At 39.8% G+C, this 20000-nt stretch overlaps 1 protein-coding gene across 1 annotated transcript in view; it reads left to right on the top strand.

Annotated features, from left to right (window-relative positions):
- Positions 1-20000, top strand: part of LOC135219655 (nephrin-like) — a 185039-nt gene that overhangs the window by 136594 nt on the left and 28445 nt on the right. Inside the window, exons 9-10 of the mRNA XM_064256599.1 lie at positions 14542-14672; positions 18257-18416. Coding sequence (XP_064112669.1) covers positions 14542-14672; positions 18257-18416 — 291 coding nt within the window. The remainder of the gene's footprint in view (positions 1-14541; positions 14673-18256; positions 18417-20000) is intronic.

Here is a 20000-nt window from a genome sequence, read left to right on the forward strand (position 1 = left end):
GGAAAAATCCTAATATGTCAAAAGAAAGCAAAGACACCGCATATTTAAGTACAAAACTCGTATTCTATTGGTTCTCAAGAATTCGAAAACCCTGTTGCATTAAGTGCACAAAAGCACCATGGCGGTGCTCAGGAAAGCCAAGATCCTTGTCGCTTTAAGAGAGTAAAATACCGGGAAGCGGCGGAGATGAGAGAAAATGATGAATAAAATAGCGAGGTAATGGAGCCAAGGGAATCTCTGAGAGAAGAATTGGATGCGAAGTTTAGCGGCGACGACTGTCATCTTTACATTACGACGGCGACTTATCGATTCATCTGGGAGGAAGAAGCGGCAGATATTGCATTTACCGAACTCTTATATTTTCTGGCATCATTTTGCACTCATTTTTCAGTCACACACACTCTCTCTCTCTCTCTTCTCTCTCTCTCTCTCTCGCTCTTTTTTTTTTGTTAACAAACAGAAACTTTTTTCCCTAGTTGCACACACGTTAAGGATATTGCGTCTCTCTTCGTAAAGGATAACTTTCTCCTTTGATGTTGGGAGGCACAGCGGGTTTTGTAATTGCCTGACCTCATTTGGGCATAATGCTAATTATGAATAACATGAGATATTCCTTCTCTCTCTCTCTCTCTCTCTCTCTCTCTCTCTCTCTCTCTCTCTCTCTCTTTCAAAAACAGGATAACGTGTTTTTCTAGTTTTAATTATTTTGAAAAGAACAGCAGTTCATTACCTCAGATTTGTCTGATTTGCAGGAAACCTCCCCCACCCACCCCTCTCTCTCTCTCTCTCTCTCTCTCTCTCTCTCTCTCTCTCTCTCTCTCTATTTCTCTCTCTCGATGACTGGTAACTTCTGTAAACTTAATTGTGAATTCCTTCCGGAAACAACTGCCTTCCCCATCTCTCTAAAATAATAAAAGAAAGCGTTTTTTGTTAAACAGGGTCTTCATTCTTTTTGAATAGTACTTCTTTTACTGTCGTAATAGTCTGACCTCTGACGTTTGATAAGTCCTGTTTACTTATTCGTGAATGACTTCCAGGATCTCTCTCTCTCTTCTCTCTCTCTCTCTCTCTCTCTCTCTCTCTCTCTCTCTTTCTCTCTCTCTCTCTTATGCATAACATATCAAGATATTATTCTGAGTTTAACTAATTTTCATACTTTTGAAGTGGGACATGTTTTGAATAAGAAAGCTGAACGTTCACGAGCTGTGTTTCATCATTTTGCCCTCGTTTGATGGTTTCGTACCCAGGCTAATGAAGTTGTTATTTAATTTATCAAAACCCTTGAAGCTTCAGTCTCTAAGACATTTGAAAAGTTTTAATGTAAGTATGATACTTTTCCTCATTTTGACTTTTAACAGAAGAGGAAACTTAGTAAAAAATCTAGGTAACATGCTTTTCGTTAATTTTCTATGCTGTTGTTCTGTTTTACTGGGTATAATTGTGTTTAACTTCTGGTATATAGTTTATCCGTTCATTTATTTGTTTAATTTTCTGTTTATTCATTTATTTTTTCAATTTTTCTGTGTATTTATTCATCCCTAGGAGAATGTGTTCTTTGGTTTGCACAACAACAACAACAACAACAATAATAATAATAATAATAATAATAATAATAATAATAATAATAATAATAATAATAATAATAATAATAATAATAATAATGTCCTGGCAGAGATTGTGTTTTTTTTGTCCAATAATAATAATAATAATAATAATAATAATAATAATAATAATAATAATAATAATAATAATAATAATAATAATAATGTCTTATTGAAAGATATTGCTGCATCAGCTGCATTTAACTTGTAAATAGTCTTCTCTATTTTTCTAATAATAGCTTTCTCTCTGCTACTACAACTGGCGAGTATTGCGCCTATATTACTCATCAGGAGGAGTCAATTTCAAGGATAATGGTTACGAATTTATTTATTTGTCACAGTAAATAAACGAATAGGTCAAAATATAAGTTAATCTAGGGGCCAACGTTTCTCTCGGTATCATCCGAGCATGATCACGGCAGTGGCTCGGAGCAGACTGTAGATTCTGTTGTTGTTGTTGTTGGAGATTAAGCCAGTCTTGTGCTGGCATGGGCTCTTGCTCCTAGAGCAGCCCGGAACTGGAATATCTGTAAAGATACGAAAAACAGTGCTTTGGCGGTTAGTTTTAGAAAGGAGATAGGGTGACAAGGCAGGATTGCAACCCCTTTGAACCTTACGGCACCCATCAGTAGGAGAGAAAGTTTTATAGCAGTGAGACTCAGCCTAGCTGGAGAGTGCTGAGTAGGAAGAAGGAAGCGAGTTTTAGTTTGAGGGAAAGTTGGTGTTTAAAAAAAAAAAAAAAAGGTTACCTATAAACATTTTAGGCATCTGAAAATATTGCAATATATATCAAACCAACATTAAGCAAGTATTATAGTATATATACATGTTCATGCATACTCACTTATACATATGCTCCCAAAGATGTTTATGACTCCCATTGCAAACAGTGAAGTAGAGGGTTTGTGCATTGTGTAGCTTTCATTGGTTTTATGTTTACAAGACAATAGGAGATTCCCATGGAGAAATGCCGTGTGATTCATCTTTTTACCTGGGAGGTGGGTGAGACATTAGGAGATTGCCATGTGTCCCTATGTTATTTAGGATGTGTCTGGTGATCTGTGCCGGTGTCAGCTCTATTTCAGTTAGGTTCGACCTGAGAGACTGTGTCTTTGGGCAGTCTAGTAGGTAGTGTTCGAGGGGCTGGATTGCCTCTCGGTCACAGTACTGACATAACCTGCCCTCATTTCCTATCATTTGCCAGGTGCACAGGTATCCTAGCCTTAATCTGTGTGTGATGACTGAGAGTTTTCTAGTGGTTTGTTTTGTGATGTCATGCGGCGTTAGATTTGTGACATCCACATACCACTTGGACGTCCGTGAATCTTGTAGATAGTGACGTCGTACTTCACTCTCTTCTTGGAGTTTGGCATAGCTTTTTGCCTTTTCCTTTAGGTGTGTTATGGATGGTTGCACTTTTATGCTTACTGTACTGCAGCTGAGGGCACTTTTGGCAAGGATGTCAGCTTCATCATTTCCCTGGATTCCCACATGGCTGGGTATCCAGTTTAATGTGACTCTCCTGCCAGCAGCTTGATGTGAATTGGCCACTGATTTTATGGCTGTTATCAGTGTCACATTTTCTTTTGGATTTGTCACTTTGATAGCGAGTATTGCTCCTTTGGAGTCAATATGCACTGTTGTGTGTCCCTCTTTTAAATTGGAATTTTCTAAGGCTTTTAAGATTGCCATTAGTTCCGCTTGATGTATGGAGGCATTGTTGGATAGCCTCCAGCTTCCTTTGAAGTCTTGGGCAACCACTGCTGCTGCAGTTGCTAGAGCTTCCGGGTCAACTGAGCCATCTGTGTAATATATGCTGCTGTGTTCCTGATTGCCTGCAGTTTTCATTTGTGCTGCTGTGCACAGTGCTTTGTTTGCCGGTAGTATTGTGAAGTTATACCGGATTGGGTCTTTGACCCAGGGAGGTGGTTTTTGGTATCCCTCAGGTGGGACATCCTTTGTTATGTGTTTCACTGTGTCCTGCATACCCAGTTCTCTCAGTGTCTGGAGTATACTGCCCGCATAGGTTTTGGGCGGGTCTAGTTCTTCATGCAGGTTTATACACGCTTGCATTTTGTTTTTGTGTGGTCCATTTCTGTCGTTTCTGATGGTCTTGCACAGAATGGCAAAATTTCTTTGGCCTATCCTGTGTTTGAGAGACTGCAGTTGTGTTTCTGCCCTCAAGAGACAAATTCTTGTCCACATTGGGGCTCCAAGTATAAGTCTCATTGCATTATTTTGGATGACTTCCAGCCTATGCTATTGATCCTTTCTGAAATTTGTCAGGACTGGTGCTGCATATTCTACTTGTGCTCTGATGGTTTGTATGTAAAACCTCCTGAGCAGATGGTATGCCGCACCTTCTTGTAGTGATGTGATTTTCTTTAGGGCATTAAGCCCTATTTTGGTTTTGGCTTGGAGGAGCTGTATTTCTTTCTCAGGAGATAGTGAATCTGCAATGCAGACTCCTTGATATGTGTAGCTATCCACCCAGTCTATGACGTCTCCTTTCAGTAGAAGGTTGGGTGGATTTTGATCATGTTTTATTGCCATGGCTTTTGTCTTATTTCTGTTGATTTTGAGTCCCAGTTGTGTGCACTTGTCCTCAAGTTTTTGCAAGGCTTCTTGCATCTTTTGGAGTTGTCTTTGAGGGCCGGAGCTGACGATGCAAACATCGTCAGCATATATGAAGACCTCTACTCCTTGTGGTAGCTCGAGACAGGCTACATTTTCCATAAGGATATTGAATAAGAAGGGACTTAGAATGCCCCCCTGTGGAGTGCCGTTTTCAAGAGAGTAGTATTCTGACATTCTGCCTTGGAACACTACTCTTGCTTCTCTGTCTTGCATGTATCCTTTTGTCCATGTAAGCAGGTTGCCTTTGATCCTCTTTCGGACTAGGGAGGAGAGGATGGTTGCTGCATTGGCCAATTCATATGCTTTTTCTAGATCTAAGAAGACCACTATGAATTTTCTGCCATTTATGGCACTTAGCACATCTGTGAGGCACTCATGGGTGCCTACTCCTTCCCTATAGGTATACAGCCTATGGTGTAGGGGCCCTGCTTTCCATAGTAGTCTGTTTAGAACCATTCTTTCTGCAACCTTTTCAGTGCAGCTTATGAGGGATATCGGCCTATATGCGCCTTCCTCTTTAGGCTTAGGTATTGGTTGCGTGTCTTGCTGCTGCCATTTCTTTGGCCTGGTGTGCTCTGCATATGTCCTGTTTACCAGGAGTAGATCTACCTGTTTGGCAGGGTCTCCCATGTGTCTCAGCATGCTGTAAGTGATTGCATCTGCTCCAGGGGCTGTGTCGCTTTTCCCCTTGCTGAGTGCACTGTTTAGTTCTTCCATAGTGAAGGGTGTGTCCGTGTCATCAGGTGTGTTGCAGGCAGTATTGATTTCCCTCCACCTTGCTGGGGAAATTTCATTTATTTTTTCCCGTGTTGTTTGGGGAAGGTTGTGGGATTTTGTCCTTTCTGTGAAGTTTCTGGCTATATTGTCAGCCTCTTCTTGTGGGTTGGGATGGATGCTTTGCACTGTTCTTCCTTTCCCTGCAATTTTTGCAAGGAATCTCCAGATCTGGGTTACTGGAGTTTGTCAGCTGATGTTTGCACACCAATCATACCATGCCTGTTGTTTGATTTCTTTTGTCTCTTCAGTTGCGTGGGCTATTACCTCTCTGAGAAGTCTGTGCATCTCATCAGATGGTTCCCGTCTGAAGAGTTTCCGGACTCTGTTGACTCTGGCATTGAGTTCTTTGACTCTTTCACAGTAGTACAATGCATCTTTGTGATCAATCTTGGATTGTTTGATCTTTGGCATGGGCATGTTTGCTGCCTCTCTGAATACTGATGAACTCTTCATAGAAGAGTTCTATGTCGTTTGCAGGGTTTTCAAGGTAGTCCCTCGCCCATCTCGTCATTGTGGCTTCGAATGTAGCCCAGTTTGCAAACTTGGGGTTCTCTGGTGGCGGTGGTATGGGGGGCAGCTTTTTGAGCCGTAGGCCAATGTCAATGGCTATGTGGTCGCTTGTGAGGGTCTCGTGCAGCTTCCATGTTGCTTGCTTCTTTAGGGCGGAGTTTGTGAAGGTAAGATCTAGTCTTCCTCCTTTTAGGTGAGTTGGTTCTCCACTGTTTAGTAGGCACACCTCTGGGAATTCACATGATAACTGGTGTAGATGTCTCCCAGCTGTGTTTGTTTGTTGTGTAGAGTTCAGGCTTGGGTGATGTGCGTTGAAGTCTCCCCCAATTAGTGTGTTTTCCTGTGTCGCTGCACTGAAGAGTGCTTCCCCTTCAAATGTGTTGTCCCGAGCCCTGTATATGTTGTGTACCGTCAGTGTTGTGGGATGAAACTGGCACCGAGTGTATTTGTAGTGCCATTTGCACTGTTGTTATTTATTTGTGTTGGCATGGTGATGCAAAAAGTCCTCTGGATGTTCTTATGCACTTGTCAACCACTTCTTTAGCTATTTCCTCTGAGAAGTTTGATCCTGTTAGTTCTGCAAACTTGAATAGCATTTGCACCAGTAGATTTGTGAGGTCTTGATTCTGTGTGATGTATTTATCTTGTTTTAGTTCTGGGCGAACTTCAAACCTGTTGATTTGTGGGGTAGGAGGAGGAGGGGAGACTGGGTTATATGGCTTTGGGGAGCCAGGAACAGTGGAGCTAGTTTTAGGATTTGGAGTGAGGAGGATAGGTCGGGTTTCGGGAACAGGAGAGGTTAAGATGTATGTGTTTGTCGGCTTGGCCGATTCTGAGAAACTGATTTTCCTTCTTGTGTTTTTTATTTGTTTCGTTGGCGTGTGTTGGTCTGGGTGTGGTTTGGGGAGTGTTTTGTGTTCCTTTTTCTGAGGTTGAGGCTGATTTTGAGTTCTGTTGGGTCTAGGCCCTCCAGCTGCAGCAGCATAGGACTGTGTCTTATGCTGGGGGTGTGTCTGTGTGTTTTTGGGGGCTTGTTGCGACCCCCTAGCTGCAGCAGCATAGGACCTTGATCCCTGCTGGGTAGTGGGAGCTGCTGTTGTCTGTTGTGGTCTGGTGTTCTGTGTGTGTGTTTGTGTCCAGGGAGGCTCCGAGGTGTGATTCCTTTTAGAGTATCAATTTTTTGTAGCCTTATCGGGCTTTTTCTGTTCTACGCATGGTGGTTTCCCTTGCATGCGGGGCATCTGGCATTCGTTTCCTGTCTTTTTTTAAACTTATCCGTGCAGAGATTTGTGGGATGTCTCCCACTACATACACCACAAATGGCTTTGGCGGTGCAGGCACTGCTATGGTGTCCATACCTCTGACAGTTAAAACATCTCAGAGGTTCTGGTGTGAAGTCTATGGTGGGGAAGGAGCCCCACATGCCAAGATTCAGTGACTTAGGCTGAGTTCCTTTCCATTCTACTAGGACTTTGCGGGTTGGCTGGGGGTTGGGTTCTTTTGTGTGGCATCTCTCTGCTTTGACCACTCTAGGATTTTCCAGAATAACCCTGGTGTCAAATTGCAGAGGGAAGTGGCATAAAATAAATCTGCAGGGTTTGTCATCAGGATTGAGGTATTTGAAGCTGGCAGGATTGTTTTTCATGTATTCATTTGTATTCACATCTGAGGGTATTGTAAACAGTTCTCCCCTGGTTGTGGGTCTTACCTTGAACAACTTACCTTTCCTTTCAAGGTCCTTGACGAACTCATAGGCACTGGTTCCTGTTGGAGGAGTTATTAGGTATTTTCCATGTGAGGGTGAAGGTGCTATCGCTCGCTGTCGCTCTCGTTCGCCAGAGAAGGTCTCGGGAGAGATGTTACTGCTACGGAGGCCGAGCAGCAACTGTAGATTCTGTCAAGATCTACTCAATATATATCGGCAGGTCAGCAGGGGGTCAACCGCTAGCTGTGTTTTTATTGGCCGGTGGCGTAATACGCTCCCACCATTGGTTGAAGGAAGTTTTCTTCAAGATGCTTCTTGTCGTTGAAGGTCGCGCTGTTGCAGCCTAGCAGACCGTCGAGGCTGGGGCATGGCTTCCCTGGGCGTTGTGTCACGACGGCTTGCGTTGTCATTGGCTGCTGGGCTGCTAGTCTCATCTGGTATTCTTTGATCGGGGGTGTCGCTCGGTCAGGTATTACTTGTATTATTCATACACATAGGTCTCCTTAAGTTGGTGGGGAGGAAGAGCACTTCCTGCGTCGTATTCAATGAGGGCTTCTCTTGCTGTATGAGGAGTGACTCGAGCAGTCGGAAGCGTCGCTGGTCAGCAGCCCTCCCTATTATCTTGATATTCTTTATAATACCGTCGCGGGAGATAGCTTCCTGGTGTGCTGTCGTGATATGGTTTTTAATTGCTCCTTATTGTACGTGGAAGGAAATTCTCTTGGACAGTTTCATAGAAGTCATACCAACGTAAGAGCCGGGACATCCACGGACGGGCATAAGAATTGGTAGACTACATTCGACTGTTTCAAGAGGTCTCTTGCTGAGGGGGGTCGGGTTATTCTTCATAATAAGGTCCCAGGTACGTCAATTTTGGTAATAAATTACAAGTTCGAGTTCTTTGTCGGCTTTGGTAGGGGTCACATTCTCTTAGATGATTTTTCTCAAAGCATCTTCGTCGGTGACGTGCGTGCATTCTTGCTTTGTAATACAGCTTGATCTTCTCATGTGGGCGGGACTGCAGTCTCTCACTCTCGCCGTACCACCGATCCAGCGCTGTTCGGACTTCTTTATCAATAAGTTGATTCGGATATCCGTTATTAACGAGCATCTGAGTGACTCGGTCGAGTTCTTTGTGAGTGTCCTGCCAGGAAGAACCGTGTGTAAGGGCCCTCCGAATGTAGGCCCTGACTGTGGTGTTCTTGAACCGCACAGGGCATTCGCTGTCGCCACCCAGACATAAAGGCAGATGTTCCGACAAAAGGACGGAGTCGCGATGGGTTCCCCTCTCGGTGTCCTATTCGCCAACTTTTATATCGGCAATGTGGAAGAGAGAGTTTTCTCTAATATTAGAAAACCCCGTATTTTCGGGGTTTTCTAATATTAGAGACGATATCTTTGTACAAGCCGAGGATGAGGAAGAGGTTGAAGCTGTCCGGAGCATGTTCCAGCAGTACAGTTCGCTGAATTATACCGTCGAATTCAGCAACGAAGGCCAGCTCCCCTTTCTCGACGTCCTCGTCTCCAAGACCGACGATGGCCTAAAGACCTCTGTGTATACAAAGCAAACCAACTTAGGGCTTTGTCTGAATGGTGACAGCGAATGCCCTGTGCAGTTCAAGAACACCACAGTCAGGGCCTACATTCGGAGAGCCCTTACTTCTATGAATAATACAAGTAATACCAGACCGAGCGACACCCCCGATCAAAGTACCAGGTGAGACTAGCAGCCCAGCAGCCAATGACAACGCGAGCCGTCGTGACACAACGCCCAGGGAAGCCATGCCCCAGCCTCGTCGGTCTGCTAGGCTGCAACAGCGCGACCTTCAACGACGAGAAGCGTCTTGAAGAAAACTTCCTTCAACCAATGGCGGGAGCGTATTGCGCCACCGGCCAATAAAAACACAGCTAGCGGTTGACCCCCTGCTGACCTGCCACTATATATTAAGTAGATCTTGACAGAATCTACAGTCTGCTCCGAGCCACTGCCGTGATCATGCTCGGATGATACCGAGAGAAACGTTGGCCACTAGATTAACTTATATTTTGACCTATTCGTTCATTTACTGTGATAAATAAATAATTTCGTAATCATTATCCTTGAAATTGACTCCTCCTGATGAGTAATATCGGCGCAATACTCGCCAGTTGTAGTAGGAGAGAGAAAGCTATTATTAGAAAAATAGAGAAGACTATTTACAAGTTAAATGCAGCTGATGCAGCAATATCTTTCAATAAGACTTGTTTGAAAGAGGGTCTCCTTCCAATAATAATAATAATAATAATAACTCAACGCCGGAAATATGATAAAAGCCATAAACACATGGGCAGTGCCAGTAATCAGATACAGCGCAGGAATAGTGGAATGGATGAAGGCAGAACTTCGCAGCATAGACCAGAAAACGAGGAAACATATGACAGTACACAAAACACTACACCCAAGAGCAAATACGGACAGACTATACATAACACGATGGAAGGAGGGAGGGGACTACTAAATATAGAGGAATGCGTCAACATCGAGAACAGAGCACTGGGGTAATATATGAAGACCAGGAAGACGAGTGGCTCAAGAGTGCATGGGAAGAAGGACTGATAAAAGTAGACGAAGACCCAGAAATATACAGAGACAGGAGAAAGACAAGCAGAACAGAGGAATGGCATAACAAACCAATGCACGGACAATACATGAGACAGACTAAAAAACTAGCCAGCGATGACACGTGGCAATGGCTACTGAGAGGAGAGCTCAAGAAGGAAACTGAAGGAATGATAACAGGGGCACAAGATCAGGCCCTAAGAACCAGATATGTCCAAAGAACGATAGATGGAAATAACATCTCTCCCATATGTAGAAAGTGCAATACGAAAAATGAAACCATAAACCACATAGCAAGCGAATGTCCGGCACTTGCACAGAACCAGTACAAAAAGAGGCATGATTCAGTAGCAAAAGCCGTCCACTGGAGCCTGTGCAAGAAACACCAGCTACCTTGCAGTAATAAGCAGTACGAACACCAACCTGAAGGAGTGATGGAAAACGATCAGGCAAAGATCCTCTGGGACTATGGTATCAGAACAGATAGGGTGATACGAGCAAATAAACCAGACGTGACGTTGATTGACAAAATCAAGAAGAAAGTATCACTCATTGATGTCGCAGTACCATGGACACCAGAGTTGAAGAGAAAGAAAGGGAAAAAATGGATAAGTATCAAGACCTGAAAATAGAAATAAGAAGGATATGGGATATGCCAGTGGAAATTGTACCCATAATCATAGGAACACTATGAAGAGGAATCTGGAAAAACTAGAGGCTGAAATAGCTCTAGGATTCATGCAGAAGAGTGTGATCCTAGAAACGGCGCACATAGTAAGAAAAGTGATGGACTCCTAAGGAGGCAGGATGCAACCCGGAACCCCACACTATAAATACCACTCAGTGGAATTAGAGGACTGTAATAGAGAGAGAGAGAGAGAGAAAAATAAATATAATAAGATTGTACCTTAATCTAAAACATTTGCACGTTCATGCTTCTTACGTTAAAGAAAGATCCATCTATGAACATTTTCAAAAATCCCTATCCTACAATACACATCCTGATAGCAATACTTTCACTGATAATAAATGGATCGTAGGAATGTGTGAAAGTATTTAAAATATCCGAATTATTTTCTCAACCTACTATTATTTCAAGGGCCTCTGATAAACACCTAAAAGCTGAAACTGACCAGTAAAAAAAATCAAAATTTGTCTAAGGAAAAAGTCACAGAAATAAAGTCACATTAATTTATGGTGGCAATTAAAACTATTAAAGTAATAAAACAGAAAATAATTTGGTTATTTTCTAGATAGTGACCCCCATGTGTTTTTGGGGGTCGTTACCTAGGACTAACATTTCTTGGAGGTCATTATATTTACGATATTTACAGCCTTTTGTTTATGTTTTTACGGTAATCACCAATGGGCTTGTACTAAACACGCCGCAAAGTGGATACACACCGTGTTGAAACCCTTTGGGGACAACACTATCTAGTTAAGTTAATGTGACTTTTTTCTTGTGACTTTTTTCTGTGATTGTTTTACCTGCAAGACTTCTTACCTGGATTCACCACTTCGTATCACAGCCAATGTATTTTAGTTGTCTTGGAGACTCCTTAACGTGTATACCAAAAAGAAACCAGACGGATCCTTCGTAAATAGTGAACACAAAGAAAAGTTAGTCTGAAGAATCTCCATTTTCACTGTCCGTGAAATTAGGGGAGATCTTTCGAAAATTTCAATAGGAAATATGAAGAAATTTAGTAGGACATCCAAGAACGCTGATAAAATGAAAATGCTGAATGCACTACATTATCCTATAATGTCCAAAAAGAGAACTTTTTCCACAAACACCAGCTAGCTTACAGTAATAAGAAGTACGAACACCATCCTGAGGGTCTGATAGAAAACGATCAGGCAAAGATCCTCTGGGACTATGGTATCAAAACAGATAGGGCGATACGTGCCAGTAGGCCAAACTTGACGCTGATTGATAAAATCAAGAAGACAGTATCACTCAGAGTAGATGAGACACCAGAGTAGATGAGAGAGAAAGAGGAAATATTGATAAGTATCCAGACCTGAAAATGGAAATAAGAAGTATATGGGATATGCCAGTGGAAATTGAACCCATAATCATAGGAACACTAGGCGCGATCCCAAGCTGCCGAAGTAGCTGCAGGGCTCATGCAGAAGAGTGTGCTATTAGGAACAGCGCACATAGTGAGAATAGTGATGGACTCCTAAGGATTCAGGATGCAAACCGGAACCTCATACTATGAAAACCATCCAGTCGAAAAAAGGAAATAATAATAATAAGAATATAATAATAATAATAATAATTATAAAATAATAATAATATTTAATATTAATTATTATTATTATTATTATTATTATATTTTTTTTTTTTTTTTTTTTTTTTTTTTTTTTTGTGCTCTATCACAGTCCTCCAATTCGACTGGGTGGTATTTATAGTGTGGGGTTCCGGGTTGCATCTGCCTCCTTAGGAGTCCATCACTTTTCTTACTATGTGTGCCGTTTCTAGGATCACACTCTTCTGCATGAGTCCTGGAGCTACTTCAGCCTCTAGATTTTCTAGATTCCTTTTCAGGGATCTTGGATCGTGCCTAGTGCTCCTATGATTATGGGTACGATTTCCACTGGCATATCCCATATCCTTCTTATTTCTATTTTCAGATCTTGATACTTATCCATTTTTTCCCTCTCTTTCTCTTCAACTCTGGTGTCCCATGGTATTGCGACATCAATGAGTGATACTTTCTTCTTGACTTTGTCAATCAACGTCACGTCTGGTCTGTTTGCACGTATCACCCTATCCGTTCTGATACCATAGTCCCAGAGATCTTTGCCTGATCATTTTCTATCACTCCTTCAGGTTGGTGCTCGTACCACTTATTACTGCAAGGTAGCAGATGTTTCTTGCACAGGCTCCAGTGGAGGGCTTTTGCCACTGAATCATGCCTCTTTTTGTACTGGTTCTGTGCAAGTGCCGGGCATTCACTTGCTATGTGGTTTATGGTTTCATTTTTCGTATTGCACTTCCTACATATGGGAGAGATGTTATTTCCGTCTATCATACTTTCGACATATCTGGTTCTTAGGGCCTGATCTTGTGCCGCTGTTATCATTCCTTCAGTTTCCTTCTTTAGCTCTCCCCTCTGTAGCCATTGCCAATTGTCATCGCTGGCTAGTTCTTTAGTCTGTCTCATGTATTGTCCGTGCATTGGTTTGTTGTCCCAGTCCTCTGTTTCTTTCTGTCTTTCTCCTGTCTCTGTATATTTCTGGGTCTTCGTCTACTTTTATTAGTCTTTCTTCCCATGCACTCTTTAGCCACTCGTCTTCACTGGTTTTCAGATATTGCCCCAGTGCTCTGTTTTCGATGTTGACGCAGTCCTCTATACTAAGTAGTCCTCTCCCTCCTTCCTTTCGAGTTATGTATAGTCTGTCCGTATTTGCTCTTGGGTGTAGTGCTTTGTGTATTGTCATATGTTTCCTGGTTTTCTGATCTATGCTGCGGAGTTCTGCCTTCGTCCATTCCACTATTCCTGCGCTGTATCTGATTACTGGCACTGCCCATGTGTTTATGGCTTTTATCATATTTCCGGCGTTGAGTTTTGACTTGAGTATCGCCTTGAGTCTCTGCATATATTCTTTCCTGATCGTGTCCTTCATCTCTTGGTGTTTTATATCTCCTCCTTCCATTATTCCCAGGTATTTGTATCCTGTCTCATCTATGTGTTTGATGTTGCTCCCATCTGGTAGCTTTATCCCTTCAGTTCTCGTTACTTTGCCTCTTTGTATGTTGACTAAGGCACATTTTTCTATTCCAAACTCCATCCTAATGTCCCCAGATACAATCCTTACAGTCTGGATTAGGGTATCTATTTCCTTGATGCTCTTACCATACAGCTTGATGCCGTCCATGAACATCAGATGGTTGATTCTGTTGCCTCTTTTCTTGAGTTGGTACCCGGCATCCATCTTCTGATTATTATTATTATTATTATTATTATTATTATTATTATTATTATTATTATTATTATTATTATTATTATTATTATTATTATTATTAAACTTTCGACAGAACTATAAACTATTCATTTGTAAAAATGTTCAAATAAGAAGGAAATGAAAACATAATTTTTTCATTTAATGCAATAGTCTTGTCTCCCCTGCTCTCACGATCATCTACCTACAAACCACTTTGTTGCTGTTGTTGTTGGAGGGGGTGGGGAGGGGGGCTGGGAAAGGTCTATGTTAATGCCTAGAATGGTCTGAAAAGGTGTCTCGCTTTGAGTTAAAGATACAGGAATTTTATGATAGGATATTTATGATTTATCTATTAGAGTGAAAAGATAAAAATGAATGTGCAGGTTGGACAATAGGTAATAAGACATATATCTATTTTAATTTTCGTTTGTTAAACAAAGCTATATTTAACCACAGATTTTATCATGCTTTTATTTATTTGGTATATACTGAATTTAGGCTGTTTCTGTTAGATTATTTTGTGCTTCCACATATAACCAAGAGTAAATGAAAGTGTTTAAATTGTGTCCTTATTTGATCCTTATTGTTAGTATAAGTAGTACTAAGTATGAGTATTAATCACGAAGATTACTTCACGTTGAATTAGGAATATAATGTTTTCAACTTATGCGTGAGGGAAAAATCTTGCACGCGTCCCTAGTAAGCTGGAGTTCGCATCAAGCCTTTTTTTTTTATCCCTTTCCTTTCCAAACCCTCAGACATCCCCGTGGCGTCAGCGACCTTCGGCTCCTCCTTAGACTCGAGCAACATCAAGGAAGGGGACGACGTGTACTTCGAGTGCGTCATCAAGGCCAACCCGAAGGTGACTCAAGTCTCCTGGAAGCTGAACGTGAGTTTTTTTTTTTAACAATATTCTCGTCTATCAGTAATCAAGTAAACAAATAATTAAATAAGGTAGATGAATGAATGAGTGAATCAATGAAGAGAGAGATAAAGAAATACTATATATAAATGAAAAAATAATGAATAAATATAGAAACTAATTAGTAAAGATCTCCTCTACAAATAATTAAATAAACAACATAGATAAACTAGATGAATGGATGACTGAATAAATGAATAGAGAGATAAATAAATACTAGATCAATAATTAAGAAAAATAATTAGTTGATAAATATATAAACTAATTAGTAAAGAAATAATTCAGTAAATAAATAAGTACATACATAACTAAAGCAGTAAATAAATGGCAAGATAAATATAGAAATGAATAAATAAATGTATGAATAGATAAATTTAAAAAACCATATTAATAAATAGATAGATAAATGAAATAATAATTAACAAATAGTAAAATATATTAATAGATAATAAATAAATAAAAGTTTAAATATAATAAGTAAATAAATATTTAGATATTATGCATAATAAATAAATGAATATCTATTAAATGAAATAAATAATAGATAAACATATAGTTAAATATATCAATAAATGATAAATAAATAAAAGTTTAAGTAAGATAAATAAATAAATATTTGGATATTATGCATAATAAATTAATGAATATATATTAAATAAGATAAGTAATAAATAAACAAACATTTAGATAAAATAAACAAGTAAATTTGCGACTGACTGAATAAATGAATGAATGAAGGAATAAAATAAATAGGTCAATAAGGTAAATAATAAAAATGTGTTAAGTCTCCTGTTTACTATCAAAGCGAGGATCTAAAAATGAAAAGCCAGAAAAAAGGAATGGAGCCAAGATGAAGGGGCTTGCGTGCGTTTTGGTGCCATTCCTTTCCGGTGGCGCCCTGGCAGCAAGATGCCCAGACGAGTGTCAGTCACTGACCAGTCCAAGAAATTCCAGCTACTATTACGATTACCGCTACTACTACTGTTGCTGCCATGTTATAGATTCACATCAGCCGTGCATCTGATGTCTAAGCCATTCCCTTACGACGCTCCTGATTGGCTGTTAATAAGCCAATCACAGGGCTGGAAAATCTCAGTCTCTCTCGAAAGTTCACAGAGGCAGGACTTAAGTTCCACCTCTCCTGAGGGATACATCTTTCAGGAGAGGTAGAACATACATCCTGCCTGCGTAGCCTCAGTAGCCAATCAGGCGCGTCGTAAGGGACTGGCCTTGACATCAGATGCACGGGTGATGTGAATCTACTATAGTACCACTGCTGCCTTCTAATCGTGTTACTCTTCTGAGAAATACTGGGCTCCCGATTGTTGTTAAATAATGAATTAGTATTATGGGGGCCGAGGTTTTTTTTCTGTTGTATTGGTCGATCAATACAGGATTTCTACTGATCTGCTTCTGACTGAAGCCTAAAATCTTGTTTATGTCATCATTTCTCAAACTGACCTTCGTTTTTCATTTATCATTGAAGCAATTGAGGCCTCGGTGTGAGTTCTTAGGCTACCAACAACACTCCCCCCCCCCCCCCCCCACCCAAACCCTACCTCGCCACCCTAAGAGAAAGGTGAACCGTATTAGAATCTTAATATCAGTCTTTTTATGCGGCTCTTATCACAACAGAGAATCACATGAGTCTCGCGACATAATCCTAGAATACCTATTCTTAAACACTTGCAACAGTCCTAGGGAGTTGGGAGTGAAGGGCACTGCTTCACGACGAGTCCCAAGAGAGTCCGCAAAGTAGTTTTTGGCGAAGCCTTTGTTTGACTGTTTCTGAAACCTTTCCGTTATTTGTGTTGGTATCAAAGCAGAAAAACATTAAAGTAGATCTGTATATAAATGAATCTATTGATAAACAAATGAATAACTAGATAAATTAACAAATAGATAAATAAATAAATACATAAATAAGATAAATGATTCGTGACTCCATCCGCAAATGTAATTAAAAATCATAGCAGTATTCCTAAGCTGATAACAAAAGCCCACACGATTTCACTGAATAAGACGCCATCTTTTAAAATCCTCTGTTCACAGACAGACGGACAACATAATTTCCGTTCATTTTGTTAGAAAAGGTAAAGAAAAAGTTCAGTTGAATTTGCATTTTAAGTGTGGCTAATAGTCATTACAGAGCTTGTCGGTTCGTAATTAGTTTTTAGTTTTTAAAATCTGTTCACTAGATTTTTTTCGAACAGTCGGTGTCTCCATTAATTAGAAGTCTTTAAAACATTTTCATTGTGAGATTATGAATTCGAATGATGTCCATTCTCTCAGAATTAGTGTAATGTTATGGTTACAACTTTACACATAAGACGTCGCACTTTTCATTTCTGATGTATCCTGTTCCTTTTATGATTAATCGATTGAACGGAATCTGATAAAATCGTTACTTTTTAAGCTCAATTACTGGAATTATAAACGCTATCTGTAGAATCAAAGAACACGAGGTTTTTCAAATCAATCTGGCTTATTCTCTTTCATTCTGTCCCAGTTTTTTTTATCATTGAAATAATTTCCCAATTTTCTGTTTCATCTCTAAATTAATTTGGTTCTTATATGTTCGTTATTTCTCTTTTGTTATTTCTCCTTGTCACAAATCTTTTTAAAACGTTTTCTTTCTTATCGTTCCATATTTCCTGTGTCTCTATTTTAATCTGGTTCAGTTTGTAGACCTTTGTCCGTTCAACCACTTTTATTTTTTATGCCCATCTGTAACTAAAATCAGTTCCTATTATCTTTCCTGTGAGAGCATGATGCTCATTTCTCGTTTTGATGTCTACATGCTTGTACGTTTATTTTTCATAGCTCTTGTTTTCTTCAGTTCAAAGTTCTCTTGTCATTTAAAGGTGTATCATTTATATTTTCCTTTGTACTCTCTCATTTTGATACCTTTACCACAACCTGAACGTTCATCTCCAATATTTTTCTTTTAATAATCGGTGGTTTCGTGATTTTTCAACTCTCAGAAATCTGATTGTATACTTTCATTCATTTTTTAAATTCTCCTTTGATATCCACTTTCTTTCATTTATTTCTTGCGTCTTTTATAAAATCATTTCTTTGTTTTCCTTCCTGGTATCTCCTCAGGTTCTTCAGACCCACTAATATATCACTCTCCCAATTATTGATGAAAACTGTTAAGTTCATAGAAGTGTCTAATCTTGCTTGTATTTTCTTCCTGTTTAAAAGTTTTGGGTTACACAAGTAACCTCTTCCACAAGAATATCTACCACTTATAGGCTCCCGTGCTACATGTTTAAACAAGAGCTTCTGCTGGGCTGGCATAAGGCCAACCTGTGGTGTTTGCAATCATACACAAAGAACAACCATTCTTGTCTTCTTAGCATTTTCCTGTATGAAAAAACAACAAGGAAAAAATTATGCTGTTTTTCTGTGAACTAAGTATAATCTTCCTCAACAGAAATCAGTAGAAAATGAGGGTGTTTTCAGTTCATAACAGCCTGAGCTATCGCTCGCAACCCACGAGTCCTAACTACAGCAGCATATCACTTGCCTTTCTGTTCTTTGTTTAGGATGAACTTCTCGTGCACGATGTTTCGGCCGGGGTCATCGTTAGTAACCAGAGTCTCGTGTTACAAAGGGTGACCAGGTCCCAAGCCGGCCAGTACACTTGCCACGCTCAAAATATTCTGGGTTCTGGAAGCTCCAATTCTCTACAGCTGGATGTTAAATGTAAGTTCTTGCTTTTTGTTGTTGTTGCTGTTTAAGATGAAGGAATAGTTTGTTAGTTTATATTCCCCTGGTAAACAGTGACTTAATATGAGTTCTACTAAGAAACAATATCAAGTATTTTCCAGTTATTTTGCGTTGTGTTTCAAAGCACAGACTATTCTAAATAAAGTATCGAAAATGGATCATAGTGAGGCAGTTGGATAATAATATTAATGTAAATCAATAAACAGGTGAACAAAATAAGTCAATAACAACTAACAATGGGTAAATTATAATTTAAGTAATTTACAGATATCCACGGGTGAAACCGAATATATGAAACTTCCAAGTTTTTGTTTACTATTCGATGATGGTTTTGAGGGCCAAGAGATTTAACTTTATGCCGTCATTCCTTTGTAGAAAAGTTTTGAAGGAGATAAAGTTCAGTTCGATACGGACATAACGACAAAGACGTCTGCACAATGGCTACTTTAATTTGTAATTAATTGTTTGTGTTTTGAGTCTTACTTTTTCCTCGTATGCATCTACATAAGAATGCAAACATTTTATTCTGTAGTTAAGTATTACAGATTTCATGAGATTTTTAGTTGGAAAATAAGACAAAACTGTGTATTGAAAAAATACATATTGGAACAACAAAGTGTTTTGGGATCATAGATACAAATTACAAGAATTAATAGCTGATTAAACTCCTTAAATTGTTTCCAAAGTGTGCGTGCGTGTGTGAGCGTGTGTCAGATTGAATGTGTTCGTGAATGTATGTTTGTGTGCTGAGAATGAAAGGGGCTGAGGGAGAAAGAGGCTTTCCAGACACATGGCTCAGGCATTCTTTGATCAGCGAATTTTACCCTTTCTTTGCAAGGGAAAGCACCATCTCCAAAACATAAGAGGTAAAAACAGAGATTTTCCAATTCCCATATTTATGTGACATGTGGCTCTGGTTTGAAAGAAACATGGAGGACTGAATTGAAATCTGAATAAAATATTAAGTCTTTAGAAAATTGTTTGGCGTCGAATATTATATTTTTAATAGTTTCTTTAACAAATGAAGTAAACTTGCCGTTTACTTTCAAATAAAAGACGCATATTAGAAAATTTAGTTGTCAAGGACTTTACATCGTAATTTGACTGGCATCATTCTCCATCTCCATTGACCGGGCTATGTGGCACCAGGGGCCCTATCCTACAGGCCTGTGGGCCTCTAGTCTGTGACCAACCAACAAAGACAGAACAGCTTCATTTCAAGACATTTCTTACCATCCCTATTGTTAAATCTTTCTTATACTTAGATTTGGGTTCCGTTATTCTTAACTTTTCGTGAACTCCTTCGCAGAACAACTTGCTTCTTTTGACACCTCTAAATTTCGTAAAATAGAAATAAAAAATGTTCAACAAGAAACCTTTAAGAAATATTAATATTTTCATATATTTCACCGTGGCGTAAATAGTAAGTTGAGAAGCAATCATGGCGAATGGTTGCTCAGAGGCAATGAAACAGCTTTTCATTCTTGCATTTACCTTCCTCATTCTTGCGTCTTTTTCCTCACTCGTCATTCTCGGCGCGATGTTAATGAAGAGACAGGC

This window comes from Macrobrachium nipponense, chromosome 1, assembly GCF_015104395.2.
Source record: "Macrobrachium nipponense isolate FS-2020 chromosome 1, ASM1510439v2, whole genome shotgun sequence".
Lineage (NCBI taxonomy): Eukaryota > Metazoa > Arthropoda > Malacostraca > Decapoda > Palaemonidae > Macrobrachium > Macrobrachium nipponense.